Source organism: Nakaseomyces glabratus, chromosome J, assembly GCF_010111755.1.
Source record: "Nakaseomyces glabratus chromosome J, complete sequence".
In the NCBI taxonomy this organism is placed as follows: domain Eukaryota; kingdom Fungi; phylum Ascomycota; class Saccharomycetes; order Saccharomycetales; family Saccharomycetaceae; genus Nakaseomyces; species Nakaseomyces glabratus.
In genome coordinates, this window is record NC_088960.1 from 1,197,025 (window position 1) to 1,217,636 (window position 20,612).

Sequence of the window (20,612 nt, forward strand, 5' to 3'; positions counted from 1 at the left end):
GTATGCGTTTCAAGACAAGTTCGAATATTCTTTTAAATAATCAAAGACTAATCTGATTAAGTCGTTTTTGAATTGTTTGCGATGAGCTGTTTACCTTTATTTTTTTCAAAAATTTTTTTTTTTCATCTCATCGCAGCATCAATCATTTCTTTCCTTTTTTAGTTTAGAAAGTTGATCTGTGCAATATAGTGATGCAAAGCACCACATTATGAGTTATAAAGTACAAACCCAAATGTAAAGGTACGAAGAAATGCTCTTCTTTTAGAATATTATTAATTATGTTATCTATTTAATTATGCTATCTACCTGTACAACGTGTTTCATTATGTGTTCTGTAGCAACTTACTGAACAAATTTTGTCACCGCATGCTACACAATTTGATAAACTATCGTACCCTCCACAAATAGAACATATAGTTATCAGCGGTAATACCTTAAAGTATTTCTTATTGTAAACATTATGGAGAATGATGCTTCTATTAACATGATCCAGTGTATCCAAATATGTATGAAGTTTACGCTTCGAAGTCAGCACCTTTCTTAGAATCAACTGTCGATTGGTGGAACTCTTTTTCTTTGCCTGATCCTTTGATTTTGGAGGCTTTGTAGATCTGTAGGACATAAATACGGAGCTGTTAATCTCAAAACGATTGTTTGAAGAGCCTCTCCCTGCTGAGACACTATTATTGGTTTGGTCACCTGCATTAGTAATTGCAGTTGTGACGGAATCAATACGATCTCTTGGGATTCCAGAAACACTACTTAGTAACGTAGGTACATCGCCAATATCTTTTATATTTTCAGTGTCAAGCTCCATAAACCTTCTTTTCGATTGTATAAGTTCAGTCTCGCTAAACTTGTTAGTCTTTTCTGCAGATGATTTGTCCTCATTGCTATTCTCCTTATTTTGGGCAGTATACAGCCGGGCTTCCAAATCAGCCAATGAGTAATTTATACGCTTCGCATTTCTTGAAGAGGTGATTTTATTACTATTCTTCTTCCTCTTCATCGCATTTTGTGATCGTCTCTGCTGTTCCGCATCCAAAGCAGAATAGTAAATGTTCGGATTGTAGGTTCGTGGATCAATTTCCTGCACACTAAACGGTCTCGGCATTATAGGTTGGTCTTTATCTATAAATTTATTTTCCTTTGGCTACAAATGTATTCGACTTGGTTGGTGAAAGCATAGTTATAGTCTAATATTCTATAGTTCCTCTTCATCTCATATTTACATAATGGCTAAACAACGAAGGGTATTGTGGTCCGTGCGACGTAATAAGGAATTGAACGTGTGATCAATATTACGACTATTTAGTATAATACCAACACAGCAGTAACTTTGATAATCCATAAAGTGGTAATTATGCCATTCAATGTTTTTAATGCAATAGAATTCAATTATAAAGTATACACAAAGTTTTAAACATAAATCATTTTAGCGTTACATTTGCTGCTCAGCTGTTGACATCAACTATATATATTACAACTTAGCTTTAATAGTGGAAGTAGGAGATCTGTTCAAGGTATCGGCAATCTCATCCGCAGCTTCACTTAAATAATAATGTAATTTATCAACAGAGAGCATACTCTTTTCAGGCTTAGTAACGATATTAATGTGCATCCAGTCCTTATTTAGCATATAAGCAAGGCCTACACCATTGTCATTGACTTGGGACCATCCGTATCCATCAAAGTATTCACAGGATAGTTGTGATGTTGAAACATACCATGTACATGAGTACTTGAAAATAGGATCCTCGAATAATGCAGGAACTTCTTCCCCATTCCTGATCATATTCTTCAAACCAAAAAAGTGACGGTCAATAGTTTGTCCTTCTGCAGCCATTTTCAAATATTGAGCATGGTATTTTGCAGATGCCTTCAATGCTTCGATTCTTTCCTCATCTGAAGCATTGGTCGATTCCCATGTCTTGACAAAATTAGCGGATGGTTCAGAAACTGATCTTCCAGCTTCCGTACGACCTTTAAAGTACTTTCTGGTCGAAGCAGCCTCATACGTTGGAAGTTGTCTTCCCAAGTATTTATAAATAGCTAATTGAATAACTTGGTGAATAAACGCATCAGGGGACATGCCGTTCTTCTTCATGAACTCCTTACCATACCTATTATAATGCCAGACGCGCAAATCGTGTTCCTCAATAACGTCTCTGAATTGAATTTGAGCAGCTTGTACACTTTCTGAAATTCTTGGAGTGATTACAAAAGGTAATAATTTTGGTTGATGGTAGTCGGTCTCACGAACAGGTTCAAATACGGAATTAATAAACTTACTTTGATCAATCTTCCTCAATTGCTGGCAAACAAAAGTATTCAAAAATAATGTTGGAGTACCATCCATCTTAGAATGCTCCGCCAAGAACCCTGAAGTACCATTACCAGTAACAAAAAACTGTAATGGCTTGTCAAAGAACCTATTAAAACCGTCCCCGTGCCAGCAGTTTCTAGACTTTTCTTCTAGAGTAACAGGGCTTTTGTCCAAATCTAGGCAAAGCATAAAAGAAGCACGATGAATAGTTTCGAGTGACTCCTTTGCTAATGGATCTTTGATCAATTCTGCATGAACTTCGCGCCATTGATCTCTTGGTAGTGACGTCAACGAACCAACACCTGAGTTGATAGCAGTGGCATTCTTAGAAAGGGGACCATTAACAATGTTGTACAACTGTTGCCAGATTAGATTGACAGGCAATGGTTTATTAATAGCTTCTGTTTTGCTTTGCTCATCCATATCATTTTCCTTAAAGTGAGTGAAAACTTTATAGAAGTTACCTTTGTAAGTAACAATCATGAAGTTGTTTTCATATACAGAGTAGAACACGTTTGAGTCTTGGGTAGTGTCTGGTATACGAGAGTTGTTAAACATTAACTGGAAACTGTTCATGCAAAATGGTGTTCCCTTGATAATTTCTGGTGGAAGTGATTCATCCTTGATAGATTCAATGAACTTGATGACAGTAGATATTATAGCTGTAGCCTTTAAGAGAGGATCCTTATCAATCTTTGCCAATTCAGCAGGTAACTTGGCATGCGAGTAGAAATAAGACACATAAGGGATGACAGGATCATCATACTGCAGATAGGCTTGGTTATCCCAAAATTCAGACATCCAGTTACGTTTGTCCCTTGCAAAATCTAGCAAACGTTTCTGCAAAACAGAACCAGTACCATTAATGAATTCTTTGCAGAGTGCCTCCTGCGAGCTCAAGTCTTTAACATAAGGTTTAATGGACTGCAAATAAGTGTTTATGGTCTGCTCTAATTCAGGAACGGGCAATGGAGGTAATTGCTCTTGTGTACTGAAAGTTTCACCTTTGAAATTCTGTCTCTTATTTTGATAGTGAGAATTCGGGAATTGTGCTAGATACACTTCGCCATTCTTAGTTTCAAATGGGAACCGCTTCAATGACGACATTAGTCTCTTAATGGTTACCAATCTAAAACTCATACTCTAAATGGTTAAAAATAGCAAACTTTGACCGTATTTCTTGAATATCTTGTTTCTATATCGTAACTTTTGTTTGTGCCAACTGCCTCTTTTCTCCTGTATGTTGTATATTCAGAACAGTTCGATTAGTTGGTGTTCTTAGAAGCAAATATCTTAAATACGTTCACAGTTTCACAAAAAAAAAATAAAATTCTTAAAAAGCTTCAAAATCAATCTCGACCAAAGTGTTTATAGAAGCTAGGTGAATCTGCTGGTTGTGTCTATGATACAATGCCTAGAAATGAAGAATCGTTGATATCTAAACCTATTGTTTATATACAAGTATTACTACGATTATGGATTTACAGAGCATGCATCTTTTGCACTATCTGACCCGTATTTAAATGAATAAACACCGAGTCTTCCAAGAAGGATAGATGAAAACGTAGGTCTCATAGCTTAGCATTGGTTAATGACCCTTTCGTGGTGTTTCTAGTCATAACTCCACATGTCTCGATGGTACAAATGTTTGGCCAAGTAGTGTAATGTTTGGTACATCAACTAATGAAAGAGAACTGGCAAATGAGCGATGAGAGATGATCATGAATATGGTGTTGTTTTGTTTTTCAAGGAAATGTGTGACTTCCCTCCCATTTCAGGAATGGGGTTCTTAGGTCACGTCGAATTACAACTTGTTAGGCGGAGACATAGTACTGGGTAGATCATACTTCTCTTCACACTCCCTTCCCCGGTACCAATATTGATTGGCTCAGTAACATTCCCCCAGAATCAATGCATTTTATTGAAGAAAGCATGGGATGGGCAATTTCAAGCTGAACAGCGATGACTACCAAAACCTTAAGGGGAGATGACGTTTCCCCCATTTGCACTCCAGAAATAAAAATGCACAACACAGGAGTTAGTGATTATTTCTCCGTTACTCCGAAGATGTTTACGTGAACGATTATCACCTGCTTAAGAAGATGAGATCATTGTCTATAAGGCATATTTCTAAGGATTAATACTAAAGATCAAGAAAGGCTCAGTTTAAAAAAGTTGAATATACGTTTATAATCAAGCGATACATCTATTGTATATCTTCATGATTAGCATGGATAGTATAAGTTTAGCATCTTAGCCCGTTTTTTATTTCAAAAATTATATACTCCTTAAGAAAAAAAACATGCGCTTTTTTTTTTCCTTACTTTATATCTTGGTGAAGATGAGTTCTAATTCCAAAATATCTATGTCCTCACATCAAGACAGATTAATGCTCGACTATTGTAAATGTTTTGTCAACATACGATTAGACAATGCATAAAAATTCAATTCAAAATTTTAGAATGAAAAAAAATATAGTTCAGAATTTTCAGTGTTTTGGTTGTAGTAGTCTGTCATAATAACGGGTTCCATTGTCGGTGAACCCTTTCCGCTTGGGGCGACAACTTAGTCATCATAATATTTTTTTTCATTGGTTATTCTTAAAATTTTTATTGAAAAATAGCACGACTCCCATCATATTAGTTAAAAACAAAAAAAACATTAGAATCGCAAAAATAATCCAGTCTTAATAACTTTTGAGGTTCTCTGATATTTGAGAAAAAGAATATTCCATTATGTAGATGGAAGTTACATCTTCAACAAAACGCACTACACCTGTAGTGCAAAGCACACATGTAAACCACAAGGACAATATATGTCCATTTTTTTTGATTCACACAGTGGCAGAAAAAAAAGCTGCAAGTTTAGTCTTTTTCTTTACAAAGTCAAACTTGTACTTGTTTTATATTGTTCTGTTTTGATTATGGTTACCAATTAATTCTATCATAGATAAAAAGAGATCATATTCGTAATGTATTAAGAAACTATAACTTGTATTTTAAACTTACCTTTATATATGTAATCTTAAATGATGTGGGCCTAGAGTTCAAAAAAATCAAACAGAAAATTTTTCGCCTAGCAATCAATGTTGGGTGCTTCGCTGGCCTTACTCTGGGTTACCTGACATTCAAGCTGGCTTTTCTCTTCTCGAAAGACTGAAGGTTACCCTCCTGGGATGGTTCGAGGGATTAGGGCCCTTTCCCTTTCTCGTTATTAGTTACCTGTTCCTATTCAAAGTGAATGGTACCGTACCCAATGATATATGTGAATATTCGTCATTTGCGATATTTCCATCTCTTTCCAAGTCAGACAAAAAGGCCGGGTAATCTATTTAGGTGTGGAGAGGAGAGGCAGAGCGGTGGAAGCGGGAGGAGGGGGGGGATGGATCGGAAAACCTGGAAGAGCTTCTACACTCACTGCTCCTCTTCGGTAACAGTCGGTTACTGAGTCGATCGTATCACACATCATTTCTCTTGTAAAGCTGCACTCTTGGACTCGTTGGAAATGTCAGTCTATGCTCTCTTAGCAGCAAAGTCTTTGTATAATGTGGAAGGAGAGAGAAAATAGCGTAGTTTATTTGGCGTTTAATTGTCATTGTGTATATTCTCTTTCGTATAAGCCCTTGAGTACAGAGAGCTGTTGGTCCACGTATCTAGTATCTGCTCAAAAATTGTTACGGTTGCAGGGTTTTTCGTTTTAGCAATTCAGGAATTGTCCATAGTTAAAAAAGTTGCTATCCAAGTAGCATAACTTTATTTACAGAAGAAAATCTCATCGAGAATATAATCTTCGATTGTTATCTGCAATATATTGACTGCTCTCTAAAGTTGGTTTTTGTTGATAGCTTTATAACATAGGAAATTCTTCAAGGTTGGGACTACTATCCGAAATCGAGTCCTTCTTCTATACCAGCGAAGGGAAGATCCTGAATAATAAATAAAATCTACCGATGCTGTCCAGGCTCTTTGGGAGTGGACTGGGCCTCAGTGGGCACGTCACTCTGTTACAAAGAAGCCTATTTAGTACTCGTACACCTTTGCTAAATGAGATCAATGCCAAGTTGCTGACCATTGTACCACATGATGAGGATATAGTAGCTTTGGAAAGACAGGATGAATTGATAAGAAGGAGAAGGAAACTGGCGAAAGAAACTACAGTAATGAAGAAATTAAAGACTGTGTCACCTGGTCTAAGATGGTGGAGAAGACCAATATATCCTTATCTTCACAAGGGAAAGCCCATGCGTTTCTTAACTGTAGCGAAACGTGGAACAGGTGGTCGTAATCATCATGGTAAGATTACCGTCCGTCACAGAGGTGGTGGGCACAAAAGAAGAATAAGACTGGTTGATTTTTATCGCAGGAAAGCAGGGAGCCAAACTGTTCAAAGGATTGAATACGACCCTGGGAGATCTGCGCACATAGCCCTTTTAAAACATGATGAAACGGGAGAGCTATCTTACATTCTGGCTTGTGATGGTTTGAGAGAAGGTGACATCGTTGAGTCATATAGACAAGGTGTACCAGAATCCTTGCTAAAAGAAATGCACGGTAAGTTGGATCCAGCTATCTTGAGTGTCAAAACTGCACAAAGAGGCAATTGTCTGCCTATTTCAATGATTCCTATTGGTAGTGTGGTACACAATGTTGGAATCACACCTGTTGGGAAGGCTAAATTCTGTAGAGCTGCTGGTACATACGCTAGAATTATCTCCAAAATACCAGAAAAAAAGAAGGCAGTTATTAGACTACAAAGTGGTGAGCATCGCTATGTTTCTATCGAGGCCTGTGCTACCATGGGTGTAGTCTCTAATATTGAACATCAAAATGCCTCTCTTGGTAAAGCAGGTAGGTCTAGATGGTTGGGTATTAGGCCCACTGTTAGAGGTGTTGCCATGAACAAAGTTGACCACCCTCACGGTGGTGGCCGTGGTAAATCTAAATCAAACAAATTGTCAATGTCTCCTTGGGGTCAACTAGCCAAGGGTTACAAGACAAGAAGAGGTAAGAACCAGAATAGAATGAAGGTGAAAGATAGGCCTAGAGGTAAGAAGGAAAGAACTTGATTAGGAGGTAGTGTTCTGTCTGATATTATAAAATTGACATATGCCTGGAACATCATAAATGCCATGTAAATATTAACATAATGCAGCCTGATTTTTAGGAATATGAAAGCAACGCTTATAAATAGTTGTTTACAACCAATTGCTGCCAGGTATCAACTGTATGTATATATTACGATACCAAACTATTCAGTATACTAATTTTAAAAATTCATTTATCACAAATATGAAGAATATCTTATTATGTATGACAAATACTAAAAGATGACATCGTCCTCTTGCTCATTGACTAAAGCGTTAACTTCATTATCGTCTACAGCTGCTTCCATCAAGTTTTGTTTATTAGAGATTCCTTCTTCTCGTAATTTGTCCCGTTTTAACTTCATTTCTGCATCAAGTAAAGCCGTTTCTCTCTGTTTCTTCTCTTGAACTTTCTTTAACCTGTAAAATTCCTCTCTATCTAACTCGTCCAATTCACTATTGATGTATGCTATTGTGTTTTCTGTTCTGGGTATAATAACGTGCTCGATGGCATTCACTCTTCTATTTGTTACTTTGATGACTTCATCAAGAATGATAAAAGCAGTTTGAAGGGATGCCAATTCAACAAGAGTCTCTACTGCCTTTGAATATATGTCTTTCGCCCTCTGAACTTGTTGACCACCTCTACCAAGACCAGTTAGCTTGAAGTCATTGATATCTGAGTCAACATAAGACTCAAATTGAGGTAGATACACACCACTAACATTTTCTTGTCGAGCTTTAACCTTAAATCTAGCATTCAACACGCTCTCTTGGACTTGGTATCCGATATTTTCACCAGTGGCATAGGACACTTCCGCTAAGGAAAAGGCTGCCGTTTGCATCACCCTACCCATCTTCTGTTTAGCCTCATCTATTCTCTTTGTAATATCCCTAAATCTCTTCGTTAAAGCTTCAGATTTCCTTTTTAATAAAGAATGACCTTGGTTAGCACCCTTTAACTTAGTTTTCATCAAACCTAAGGTCATACGTGTGGGAAATACTTGTTCCCTATTTCCAGACATTTTGAGTTAATAGAGAATAGTATTTCGAGAAAGAGCTTGAAGTTAGAATTAATAAGACCAGATAATACGATTCAGATAGAGTTGTTATAATGCCACCAAAACAATGCTCTAATTCTATTCTTAATTTCCGCAACTTCTTCACTCCTTAAATGGCCTCTTAAGCAATAATCCTTTTTGAACTGGATTGAGATAGTATTCTCAATTGGTAATTATCACAGTATAGCGTCGATTGAGTACGAGCAATTGAGCACACTTGTTAGATTCAACTAAAGTTATACCATGCTAATTTGCGAACATTTATCTAATCTACTGAAAGAGGTGATGAATGACAAAATGAAGGGAGTCTGTTTGTTCAAAAGCTATGCTCGTTTAATGCGACTTCAAATAGTGAGTCCTCACATATTGTAACTGCGGACATGTGTTATTAGCATACATATTAGTGGTTATTATGGTTGACGTTATAGCATTACTGTATATAATTGATACCATAAGTGGATTAATGATACAATATGAAAGTATATTGACTTTTATGTTATTTAGTTTAGGGTGTTACACTGCAGTATGTGCGATACACCAGAAATGCAAGTGTCTATAAAATGGTAATGCAAATTGTGCACAGTGAGCCTGTGATTATCATAATACAGTAAGATGATGGTGGTCGCCTTAATTGCAATCATTATAACAGAACTAAAATGATTGATATGAATAACGAAACTAAGCTCACTCTACTGGTAGATGCGGCGCCTTCTTGAAGTTCGATAGCAACAGGTGGCTGTGGTTGTATGAGACTTCTAGATGACGGTTTTGGAATCGATGACATTTTGTTGGCCAGCGATTTACCATCTACTGTTTGAGTGACTGTTTTTTGGTCAACAATTGTTTGGTAGATATAGCTTGTTATAACCTCACTTGAAATATCGTGAATGCTATCCGTTATTGTAATTCTGTCAGTTACAGTAATTGTGGTAGCAGTTAAATTGAAACTTATTTGGGTGCACAAATCATTTGTTGCTGGAGAATTCCAATTGTTATTATCGCCTTGGCCGTCTTCGGTTAAGGGAATGGATATCGATCCTGTTGGCGAAAGAGGGTTTACGTTATTAGTTCCATATGTGGAAGACTGTTGGATGCTTTGTAATAACCTTGTATTATTATCTACTTCGTTTTCTGAGTGTGGTCTTGTGCTTTCTAACTGTAAGTTTGAAAAAGTTTGTTTATTATTTCCTAGCTGAGAAGTAGATGATTTGTTAACCTCTAAGCTGTTTGTAGTAAATTCGGGCCTAGAATATGCGCTCATACCATCCGTGTCAAATGAACTTGTATCTGGAGTAGGTCCCGAACTAGTCATTGTGGTAGATACCTGTTCCGATCTCTTTGGTGTGGTCGGCTTATCGCCTGAATTTGTAGCAACAGGATGTGACATGGTGGTTAATATATCACTAGATATTACTGAATTTTCAGAGCCTAAAGCAGTGCTAGTGTGGGATGAAGACTCTGGGATGAAATTGGAAAGCGATGCAATCGAAGTGAACGGATTGGTTCCAGATTCGTTGCTGGAATATGACTCCGTACTATGAAGCACTGAATGATGAATGTCTGAGTCAGAGATACTTGTACCAAGATCTGATAACAAGGATCTGCTTGAGTAACCGATATTCGAACTTGTGGATAGTATTATATCTGTTTTTGAATCTGGTAAAGAGGCTGATTGAGAGATTACAATGGTTGAAGATTTGGTATTTGAAAAGGAACTTCTTGATGAGGTCGAACTTATAGAAACTGAAGAATTGGAAGTCATTGTTGTTCTTGAAGTATTGCTCAATTCTGACTCTTGAATGGTACTCGAACTTGAAGAGTATATGGATGATTCATACAGGGTTGTTGTTGTAGTTCCTGTGATAGTGTGGCCTGGAGAGTCTGTTGTGGAATAGAAGGAGACTATTTCTGTGTCGATGATACTGCTTCCTGATGAACGGGTAGTTGTGTAAGGAGGGGGGATGATGAAGAGAGATGACATTGACGATGACATTGAAGATGACAATGAAGATGACAATGAAGATGACATTGAAGATGACAATGAAGATGACATTGAAGATGGCAATGAAGATGCAGATGAAGATGAAGAGTCGACGATGGAGCTGGAGTTGATGACAGAGCTGGAGGCAACTACCGAGCTGGATTCCATGATGGAACTGGACTGCACGGAGGAGGAGTCAGTGGTTGGACTCGAAGATATGGTGTTGGAGGATGGAGTGATGGAAGACTCAGGTGTTGATGAGACGGAAGTGTGTGGGAGGGATGAGCTCTCGATAGATGAATTGGAGGTGGTTGATGATTCAGAGGAGGAGGATGGAGTTGAAACTGAGCTGTGGGCGTGTGGACCATACAGGGTTGTTGTTGTAGTTCCTGTGATGGTGTGGCCTGGAGAGTCTGTTGTGGAATAGAAGGAGACTATTTCTGTGTCGATGATACTGCTTCCTGATGAACGGGTAGTTGTGTAAGGAGGGGGGATGATGAAGAGAGATGACATTGAAGATGACATTGAAGATGACAATGAAGATGACAATGAAGATGACAATGAAGATGGCAATGAAGATGGCATTGAAGATGGCAATGAAGATGCAGATGAAGATGAAGAGTCGACGATGGAGCTGGAGTTGATGACGGAGCTGGATTGAGTGGCCGAGCTGGAGGCAACTACCGAGCTGGATTCCATGATGGAACTGGACTGCACGGAGGAAAAGTCAGAGGTTGGACTCGAAGATATGGTGTTGGAGGATGGAGTGATGGAAGACTCAGGTGTTGATGAGACGGAAGTGTGTGGGAGGGATGAGCTCTCGATAGATGAATTGGAGGTGGTTGATGATTCAGAGGAGGAGGATGGAGTTGAAACTGAGCTGTGGGTGTGTGGACCATACAGGGTTGTTGTTGTAGTTCCTGTGATGGTGTGGCCTGGAGAGTCTGTTGTGGAATAGAAGGAGACTATTTCTGTGTCGATGATACTGCTTCCTGATGAACGGGTAGTTGTGTATGGTGGAGGTATACTAAAAGTGTGTGTCGTCGAACTGGAAATGGTGGAGGTGTGTATACTAATTGTCGAGCTAGTTTCTTCGTGCACCTCAGAAGAGTATATGGACGTGTTTCCTGGGTCACATGTATGAGGTTTGTATTCTTCGGAGTACGTTAACATAAAATACTGACCTGAAGTATCATAAAAAGAGCCAGTGACATCTTTAGCAGACAATTTAGTTGGATCATACCCACACCCAATTTGATAACTATAAGTCCTACCATCAGTAGTACTCAACTTAACTATACCTGTAGCAGGATTATACGTAAATCCTTTTCCCATACCTTTAACAGCAATGGTGGTTATTGTATGAGCTGCTGTACCAAGGCCATTAATGACCACATTATTGCTTAATGGATCACTTGTTTGTATAAAGGAGCCACCATTTATCAAATTTACTACTTGACCACTAAAGGTATTGGTATTTACAAACATGTTGCTTCCATCTAGATTTATTTGTGCTGACCCACTAACTGGACCGTTTATCTGCGCATTGACTGAACCAGAATATTGCCAAAGGTTATTATTGACTGTGATTTTTGTTGACGTACCAACAACTAGCTCTTGTCTGCAGGAATTATACAAAATAGAACCGGTTCCTGTGGTGACTTTATAAAAAAAATTACCATTATTTAAAAAGTTTTGAGGGGCAACTATCGTTGACGGTTTACAACATGTTCCCTCGGAACCGCCTGTAATAATTTCAAAAGTCCCATCATTTTGAAAATTTGTTGGATATAATTCAATATTCGTATTACCACACGAATCAGAATCCCTCTTAACACTATCAATTGTGAATTGGCCGTTATTTTGAAGATTGTTTGTGTATTTGACTAGAAATGAAAAGGTACCATCATCATCTTTACCGGCATTTTGAGAAGACGAAAAGAAACTCTCTTTTCCGATGTATAGCGCACCTCTTCCTACCTGTATATTGTTACTGAAGAAATAATTGCTTCCTCCATAGTAATTTAGGATACTATTGTCGCCAACAGAAACTGGATCAGTTACTTGCTGATCACCAATTATACTTCCAACATCTTCTTTAGCAAATGCCACAAAAGATAGGTAACAAAATGCGAGCACAGATGTCCCTACTTTCATCTCGATGGCGAAATTATTTTCTTGATAAATTGTCCTTGTTATAATTCTACGATTTCGAACCTATACTGAATACAATAATTAATCATTGTAAGATATAAATTATATATATACCACAATGTATAAGGAAATATTTGGCATAAGAGCAAAAATATTTTGCCTTTGCTATTATCTAAATTTTAAAAAAGAAATTACATTTATTCATTGATCTAACCATTTTAACTTGACAGTTATCAGATTCTAAGACTTTTTCTGATCTGGTTTGCATAACCATAACGAAGTCCAGAACGCATGCGGAACAAGTTGTTATGATAAATGTTCTGACATAGATACCAAGGTATAAAAATATTGACTATTGAATAGTGGTGAAAAACTTTTACTTTTAATATTAAACAAAAGTATACTAATTTGCAATCAGTGAAAATTAGAAGTAGAAGGCATTTTTGTTTGAAGAAATATTACAGTAGTCTTAACTCTTTCGGATATTAATAAAATAATTACTTCTTACTGTCATGTGTAAACTGTAAATAAATTTTAGTAAAAGAGTAAAGCAGAAAAAGTCAAACAAGGATATGTAATTCACATAATCTAGAAATAGAGATAATCTAGTTCTACGTCAACGTACCGCAGTTCGAAAGACCGTTAGAAAATAACAAATGAAGGGCTTGAACAAATACATTGACCCTTTTTATGATAGTTTAATAAAATTAGGAAGGAAAGGGCATCTCATCGCCATTACAAATGTTGAGAATATGACACGGATCGGGAACATACGATATTTATCACCTACAAAAAGTAGGTATCTTAGATAAGTGATGTCATGAAACGCATATCCGCGGGAGTGCTCACTCTGTCGAACCTTCAGGTATGGATAGGAATTCACAAAAATATGCAATAACGTTGGCATTGAAATGCCGCACCTTCATATTTCAGAAACGGGAATAGCAAAATTCTGCTTGCCAGTGGGGAAATCCCCAGGGTCCCTGATGCAATTATGCAGAACTTCAGTAATCGAGTTTCCTTAAGCACCTTCACAAAAACGTCAGCCACAGAAGTAAGCATGAACTAAGAGGCGTGTAGGTAGACCCCTCCACCTCCTTTTCTCCCAAACAGGAATCCGCTCTTAAGCAAAAAATACTGTTACGGTATTGATTACAAAAAAAAACAAAAAAAAAAGAAAGAACAGCGTTATCTTGACATAAGCAGTTTCCTTGACACAAATCTCGCATCTCCATTGTTTCCATTCCAAGAATTATTTCTTAGATCTCTTGTCCCGGGGATTTGCTGATTTTTTCTTTTTCTCCACTAATTCCACTATGAAAACGGTGTAAGAGAGTATTTGTTCTTGATTTCACCTTTCTGTTTTCCTTCTCAATTTCTGCAGGTTTTTCTGGGCCATGTCAAAAGGCCATCGCAAAAACTAAATTGAGTAAAAGATGTTCAGATATGGAGCTTTTCAGTTACTGTAAGAGAATGCAGAACTGGTATTGATAGGAAGCAAAACAAACGGCTAGAGCCGTCGCGGTGTTCTCTTTGCTACTCTATTCTATTTTTAAATGTTTCCTGTTCAAGTGTAGAATGTGGCCAGAGCAATCTTTCTTTTTTTTATTCGAATTCTTTTCCGAAAAATTCTTCACATGTTGTCGATGGAAATCTACCTCCGTTATTTATCCAATTGGGCCGATTGTTTTGTCTATTGGTTTTATTGACTGGTGATGAGGGAGCCAAGCTGTTTGTTTCGATCTCTACACTGAATAGTTTTCTTCTCCTCTGACCAAAACATTAAATATATGGTTTGTGAAGATTACAATCAAACTAATTCCGGACAAGTAAGAGATTTGTATAATTGATCGTATTACTACAAGATATTTGTATAATTGATCGTATTACTACAAGATATTTGTATATATTCATATGATAAGTACACATCTACCGCCACACAATTTATAACAACCCACTCACAATTATATATGAATTTCTTTTTATGCTTATGTTGGTTCACAGAATGCCTGTCAAAAGTGACAATAATCCAATTTCAACCAAACTCAACCAAACTGTAACTTTCACTTGGCAGTCTTTGACCTAATTGTAAAATAGATGGCAAACATGTTCTTCAGTAAATAGAGCACTGAGATGCAGTTATGTATTAATCTACAAAGCAATTGCTAATGCTCATTATTTAATATTGCAAATAATCTCAACAAATAGATAATGCTAACTTGATCTGTTAACTACATTGCTACAAGAGCAATCGACAGGAGTAAAAACGATAGACTGAATTTACGAGATGATGACTCACCCTTTTGCTCATTCAACGATTGCGAAGGCATTAATACCGAAGTGCTCTCCCTTGAGGCGTGTTTGAACGTTGCTGTACTGCTAGGTTTGAGGTTATCAGCAGACAATTGGGATTGTTTCAATATTTCTGTTTTTATACTTTCAGAATCATGTTCCTTTTTTGTTGTCATTGTACTATCCCAGTAGCTAACATCACTGAAATAGAAAGTGTCTACCGAGCCGCTCACTGTGGTAGTCGTACTAGCTACAGCCTTATTAGTCAAAGTAACTGATTGTACGTCCACCCTTAATGTAGATTGACTTACATGTTCAGTTTCCGATAAGCCTCTATTTGCATCAGTAACAAGAGAATTGACCGATTCTTTTACAATAGATGAATTTTCATAGGTCGATACAACTATTCCTTCCTTTGTAGTTCCTGTGATGGTGTGGCCTGGAGAGTCTGTTGTGGAATAGAAGGAGACTATTTCTGTGTCGATGATACTGCTTCCTGATGAACGGGTAGTTGTGTAAGGAGGGGGGATGATGAAGAGAGATGACATTGAAGATGACATTGAAGATGACAATGAAGATGACAATGAAGATGACAATGAAGATGGCAATGAAGATGGCATTGAAGATGGCAATGAAGATGCAGATGAAGATGAAGAGTCGACGATGGAGCTGGAGTTGATGACGGAGCTGGATTGAGTGGCCGAGCTGGAGGCAACTACCGAGCTGGATTCCATGATGGAACTGGACTGCACGGAGGAAAAGTCAGAGGTTGGACTCGAAGATATGGTGTTGGAGGATGGAGTGATGGAAGACTCAGGTGTTGATGAGACGGAAGTGTGTGGGAGGGATGAGCTCTCGATAGATGAATTGGAGGTGGTTGATGATTCAGAGGAGGAGGATGGAGTTGAAACTGAGCTGTGGGTGTGTGGACCATACAGGGTTGTTGTTGTAGTTCCTGTGATGGTGTGGCCTGGAGAGTCTGTTGTGGAATAGAAGGAGACTATTTCTGTGTCGATGATACTGCTTCCTGATGAACGGGTAGTTGTGTAAGGAGGGGGGATGATGAAGAGAGATGACATTGACGATGACATTGAAGATGACAATGAAGATGACAATGAAGATGACAATGAAGATGACATTGAAGATGACAATGAAGATGACATTGAAGATGGCAATGAAGATGGCATTGAAGATGGCAATGAAGATGCAGATGAAGATGAAGAGTCGACGATGGAGCTGGAGTTGATGACGGAGCTGGAGGCAACTACCGAGCTGGATTCCATGATGGAACTGGACTGCACGGAGGAAAAGTCAGAGGTTGGACTCGAAGATATGGTGTTGGAGGATGGAGTGATGGAAGACTCAGGTGTTGATGAGACGGAAGTGTGTGGGAGGGATGAGCTCTCGATAGATGAATTGGAGGTGGTTGATGATTCAGAGGAGGAGGATGGAGTTGAAACTGAGCTGTGGGTGTGTGGACCATACAGGGTTGTTGTTGTAGTTCCTGTGATGGTGTGGCCTGGAGAGTCTGTTGTGGAATAGAAGGAGACTATTTCTGTGTCGATGATACTGCTTCCTGATGAACGGGTAGTTGTGTAAGGAGGGGGGATGATGAAGAGAGATGACATTGACGATGACATTGAAGATGACAATGAAGATGACAATGAAGATGACAATGAAGATGACATTGAAGATGGCAATGAAGATGACATTGAAGATGACAATGAAGATGACATTGAAGATGGCAATGAAGATGCAGATGAAGATGAAGAGTCGACGATGGAGCTGGAGTTGATGACGGAGCTGGAGGCAACTACCGAGCTGGATTCCATGATGGAACTGGACTGCACGGAGGAAAAGTCAGAGGTTGGACTCGAAGATATGGTGTTGGAAGATGGAGTGATGGAAGACTCAGGTGTTGATGAGACGGAAGTGTGTGGGAGGGATGAGCTCTCGATAGATGAATTGGAGGTGGTTGATGATTCAGAGGAGGAGGATGGAGTTGAAACTGAGCTGTGGGTGTGTGGACCATACAGGGTTGTTGTTGTAGTTCCTGTGATGGTGTGGCCTGGAGAGTCTGTTGTGGAATAGAAGGAGACTATTTCTGTGTCGATGATACTGCTTCCTGATGAACGGGTAGTTGTGTAAGGAGGGGGGATGATGAAGAGAGATGACATTGACGATGACATTGAAGATGACAATGAAGATGACAATGAAGATGACAATGAAGATGGCAATGAAGATGACATTGAAGATGGCAATGAAGATGCAGATGAAGATGAAGATGAAGATGAAGTACTCGTTGAAATAAAGTTTGAAGAGAATATGGAGGAATTTTCTAATTGACAGGTCTGTGGCGAGTAAGGTTCACTGTATGTCAATACAAAAAAGTTGTCAGCTGATTCATATGATGCTCCGCTATCATTATTGGTTATAAACTTTTTTGTATTATAACCGCAGCCAATTTGATAAGCATAAGTCTTACCTTCTACAGTTGTTAATTTCACTATTCCACTTGATGGATTATATGTGAAAGACTTTCCTTTGCCTTTCACAGCGATTGACGTAACACCAGTATCAGAGGTCCCTAGGCCGTTAATTACCACAATATTACTTAACGGATCACTTGTCTGTAAAAATGAACCACCATTTATTAAATTGACTACTTGACCACTAAAGGTATTGGCATTTACAAACATGTTGCTTCCATCTAGATTTATTTGTGCTGCTCCGCTTACCGCTCCATTGATCTGGGCATTGATCGAGCCTGTGAATTCCCATAAGTTGTTATTGACTGTTGTAGTCGTAGATGCTCCTATATCAACATTTTGCATGCAAGAGCCTGAATAAATGGAGCCTGTATCAGTTAGAACCTTATAATAAAATTTACCGTTGTTCAGAAAATTCTGCGGAGCAATAACACTTGTGGGTAAGCAGCATCTTCCTTCAACACCCCCACTGATAATTTCAAATTCACCATCATTTTGAAAATTGATGGGAAATACTTGAATACTTGAGTTTGAACATTGATTAGCGTGCCTTTTAATGTTTTCTATTATAAACTGCCCATTATTTTGAAGATTGTTTGTATTTTTGATTAATAAATGAAACGAATTAGGAACATCTGTGGGGGCGCTCTGAAAGGATGAAAAATAACTTTCCTTTCCAATATACAAGGTACCTCTACCTATTTCAAAATTATTACTGAAATCGTAATTACTGCCGCCGTAGTAATCTAGAATACTGTTATCACCAACAATTACCGGATCTGTTACTCTCTGATCACCCGCTACACTTCTAACAGTTTGATCAGCCCAGGATATTGAAAGCAGTCCCAATATGGCTAAAAGTGTTACAAACGAAATCATTTGGCTATTGTGATTATCTTACTTTTTGAGAAATAAACAAATGACTATTATATTGATGTTGTGACATTATATGACATTATGCTTATTATTTATATACTATTTTGGATATTTGGGTAGTATTGCTGACATTATCAATTTACAAGATCGAAAGAACAACACTTAATGTTATAAAACTAAAATTTTACTTCAGCAGACCTGAACTAAAAAACCAACAAATAGGATATCCATAATATTTTTTGCAGAACCAGTTATTTGCCATTAAGCATCCTAAGTTTGAAAATTCTGTTAAACAAAATAACAGATTTTAAGATATCAGAAATGGCCATGTATTTCTTACTTCTCAGAAGTATTGCACTCGCGAATTTTAGTACGTCATTTTGGCAATTTAAGACAATATCATGCAAATAACGCTAATATGTTAAAAGTTTTTTTGGTTCAATAAGATAGAAATTAAAACCCGGATCAATGGAAAGCAAATGCTTATTAATTTAGAAAAGAAAGAGTTTAAGCAAATAACCTTCTGTGAAATGGGATCGCGAGAGCAACATTCATTGATAATGATATTAATGCCGGTAATTCTCGACTTTAGTATATGACGAAAGAGACTAATCAAATTGGAATTTCTCTACTTACAGAGTAACCATCCGAAAGTTTAACGAATATAATACACAATAATTAAACAAATATGTTGTGCTTATAATAATGATGTCATGGGTTTAATATTTAGGAACATGTTGTATCTTTTCCCAATGAGATATGCTTGAGTGTTCCTATATTTTTGCAATGTTGTTGCCCATTTAGTCCTCATTACTCAACACATACTATAAGATAGATAATTAAAAAAAAGAAAAGGAAATTATCCAATAATTGTTTTCATCAAACAAGGTAGCTGAATGAACTTGGATTTCATTGTGCTTTGTAAAGACCCTTGAAAAATGTTTCTAACTTCTTCTTACTTAAGTCGGCTTTCTATCTATGCCTTGGTTATCTGAGATAGTTCAAGCTGCTGAGCTTAAAATAAACTAGAACATTTAAAAATAGCTTGGCATTTTCAATCGCAGTAATGCATTGACACATCTTTTGCATATATCATCTGCTTGCTTATCTGAGGTTTACTGATTAGCGAAAGGATTGCCGTGTAAACTTTGTTAACAAAATTTTTGTTTTTCTCCACGGAAAAAATACGGCGAAATTAGTAAGAAAATGGAAGAAAAAGTAAGAAATTATAAGTTACATCGACATACATACATCATATGCTGGTTTAAATCAAATCGATTGCGCTATTTTCTGACATACGAAATTTCGACTAGGATTCCAGTTTACACTACTGCCTTTTTCAGCTCTGCTTATTCATTCTTGCCAGCATATTGCTTACTGCCAAGACCAAACACTAACTTACTTTCCCGGTTGAAGTGTTACTACCTTGATTCATGTTGTTTATACAGATAGTAACAGGTAGCTTTATCACTTAAAATATTATACCTTCAATAAGATGGATATGCTAAAAGGTATTAGCCTCACAATTCCAAAATATATCGATGTAGCAAAGGAATGCTAAACGAAGTTAGACGAATGGACCTACACGCAACCACAATAACCAATGGGCTTAAAAACATTTCCTTGTCACAAAGATTTTTGCCTTGTACTGAATACAAATCCGACTTCAACCATAATATAAACTCTTGCCCAGGTAACTTGTATTTCGTCTTTCTAAACCTACTTCTGAAACGAGGTAAATTTTTGAATTCGTAATGCAGGTTAATGAAACTACGGTAAAGGTAATGAACTTGTAAAACCCACGCTAAAAATAGAATTTTACTTTGTTGAAGGGGCCAAAATTTTACATAATACGTACTTTTGAAGGGTCTTGGGCTCTGGATATATGCTTAGATATGGAACTGATTTATTTGAAAGTCCCTTCCTTGAACAATCCTATCGGCTCAATTTCTAGATCTGGAAATTGGGTATATTGTAAAATTAGAATTCTAAGCATCTTTCTGAAATGATTATCATGGCACCAATAGTCAAATTGTAAATTTAAAAAAGCTTCAGAAGGTTTTTACAAACACATATCTATTACTTGTAACCACAAATACACTTCTGTGTTCTTAGGCAATGAAATCAATTATATCCGTTTGATGTAAAATCTTATAGGGAGATACCATCCATGTATTGACAAGTGTATAGAAACACTTTAGAATAAAAGAGGTGATGAATACTTTGACATACAATACATCTGAGGTAAACTTCTATTAAAAAGTGTTTGTTCTATCTTTATTAAAATTTTTCAATATGAAACCTCCCCAAAGTAGAAATTCTCATACTGTAGTTAGATAATTGAGCCTTA

General features: G+C 37.4%; 6 protein-coding genes across 6 annotated transcripts; 1 reads left to right on the forward strand and 5 right to left on the reverse strand.

The window, feature by feature from the left end:
- Window positions 1-298: 298 nt before the first annotated feature.
- VPS71 (Vps71p) lies at window positions 299-1,114 on the reverse strand (the record flags this gene model as incomplete). The annotated part of the gene is made up of 1 exon (XM_448227.1): window positions 299-1,114. One exon carries the CDS (start codon window positions 1,112-1,114, stop codon window positions 299-301), a length of 816 nt encoding a protein of 271 aa, XP_448227.1.
- A 366-nt stretch (window positions 1,115-1,480) lies between these two features.
- CAT2 (carnitine O-acetyltransferase CAT2) lies at window positions 1,481-3,466 on the reverse strand (the record flags this gene model as incomplete). Its single annotated transcript, XM_448228.1, has 1 exon — window positions 1,481-3,466. One exon carries the CDS (start codon window positions 3,464-3,466, stop codon window positions 1,481-1,483), a length of 1,986 nt encoding a protein of 661 aa, XP_448228.1.
- Window positions 3,467-6,275: 2,809 nt separating this feature from the next.
- Window positions 6,276-7,391, forward strand: RML2 (mitochondrial 54S ribosomal protein uL2m; the record flags this gene model as incomplete). Its single annotated transcript, XM_448229.1, has 1 exon — window positions 6,276-7,391. One exon carries the CDS (start codon window positions 6,276-6,278, stop codon window positions 7,389-7,391), a length of 1,116 nt encoding a protein of 371 aa, XP_448229.1.
- Window positions 7,392-7,645: 254 nt separating this feature from the next.
- Window positions 7,646-8,434, reverse strand: VMA8 (H(+)-transporting V1 sector ATPase subunit D; the record flags this gene model as incomplete). Its single annotated transcript, XM_448230.1, has 1 exon — window positions 7,646-8,434. The coding sequence occupies one exon, from the start codon at window positions 8,432-8,434 to the stop codon at window positions 7,646-7,648; it is 789 nt and encodes a 262-aa protein (XP_448230.1).
- Window positions 8,435-9,110: 676 nt separating this feature from the next.
- On the reverse strand, window positions 9,111-12,608 carry AWP3a (the record flags this gene model as incomplete). The annotated part of the gene is made up of 1 exon (XM_002999529.2): window positions 9,111-12,608. One exon carries the CDS (start codon window positions 12,606-12,608, stop codon window positions 9,111-9,113), a length of 3,498 nt encoding a protein of 1,165 aa, XP_002999575.2.
- A 2,228-nt stretch (window positions 12,609-14,836) lies between these two features.
- On the reverse strand, window positions 14,837-18,265 carry AWP3b (the record flags this gene model as incomplete). The annotated part of the gene is made up of 1 exon (XM_065626635.1): window positions 14,837-18,265. One exon carries the CDS (start codon window positions 18,263-18,265, stop codon window positions 14,837-14,839), a length of 3,429 nt encoding a protein of 1,142 aa, XP_065482707.1.
- Window positions 18,266-20,612: the final 2,347 nt, after the last annotated feature.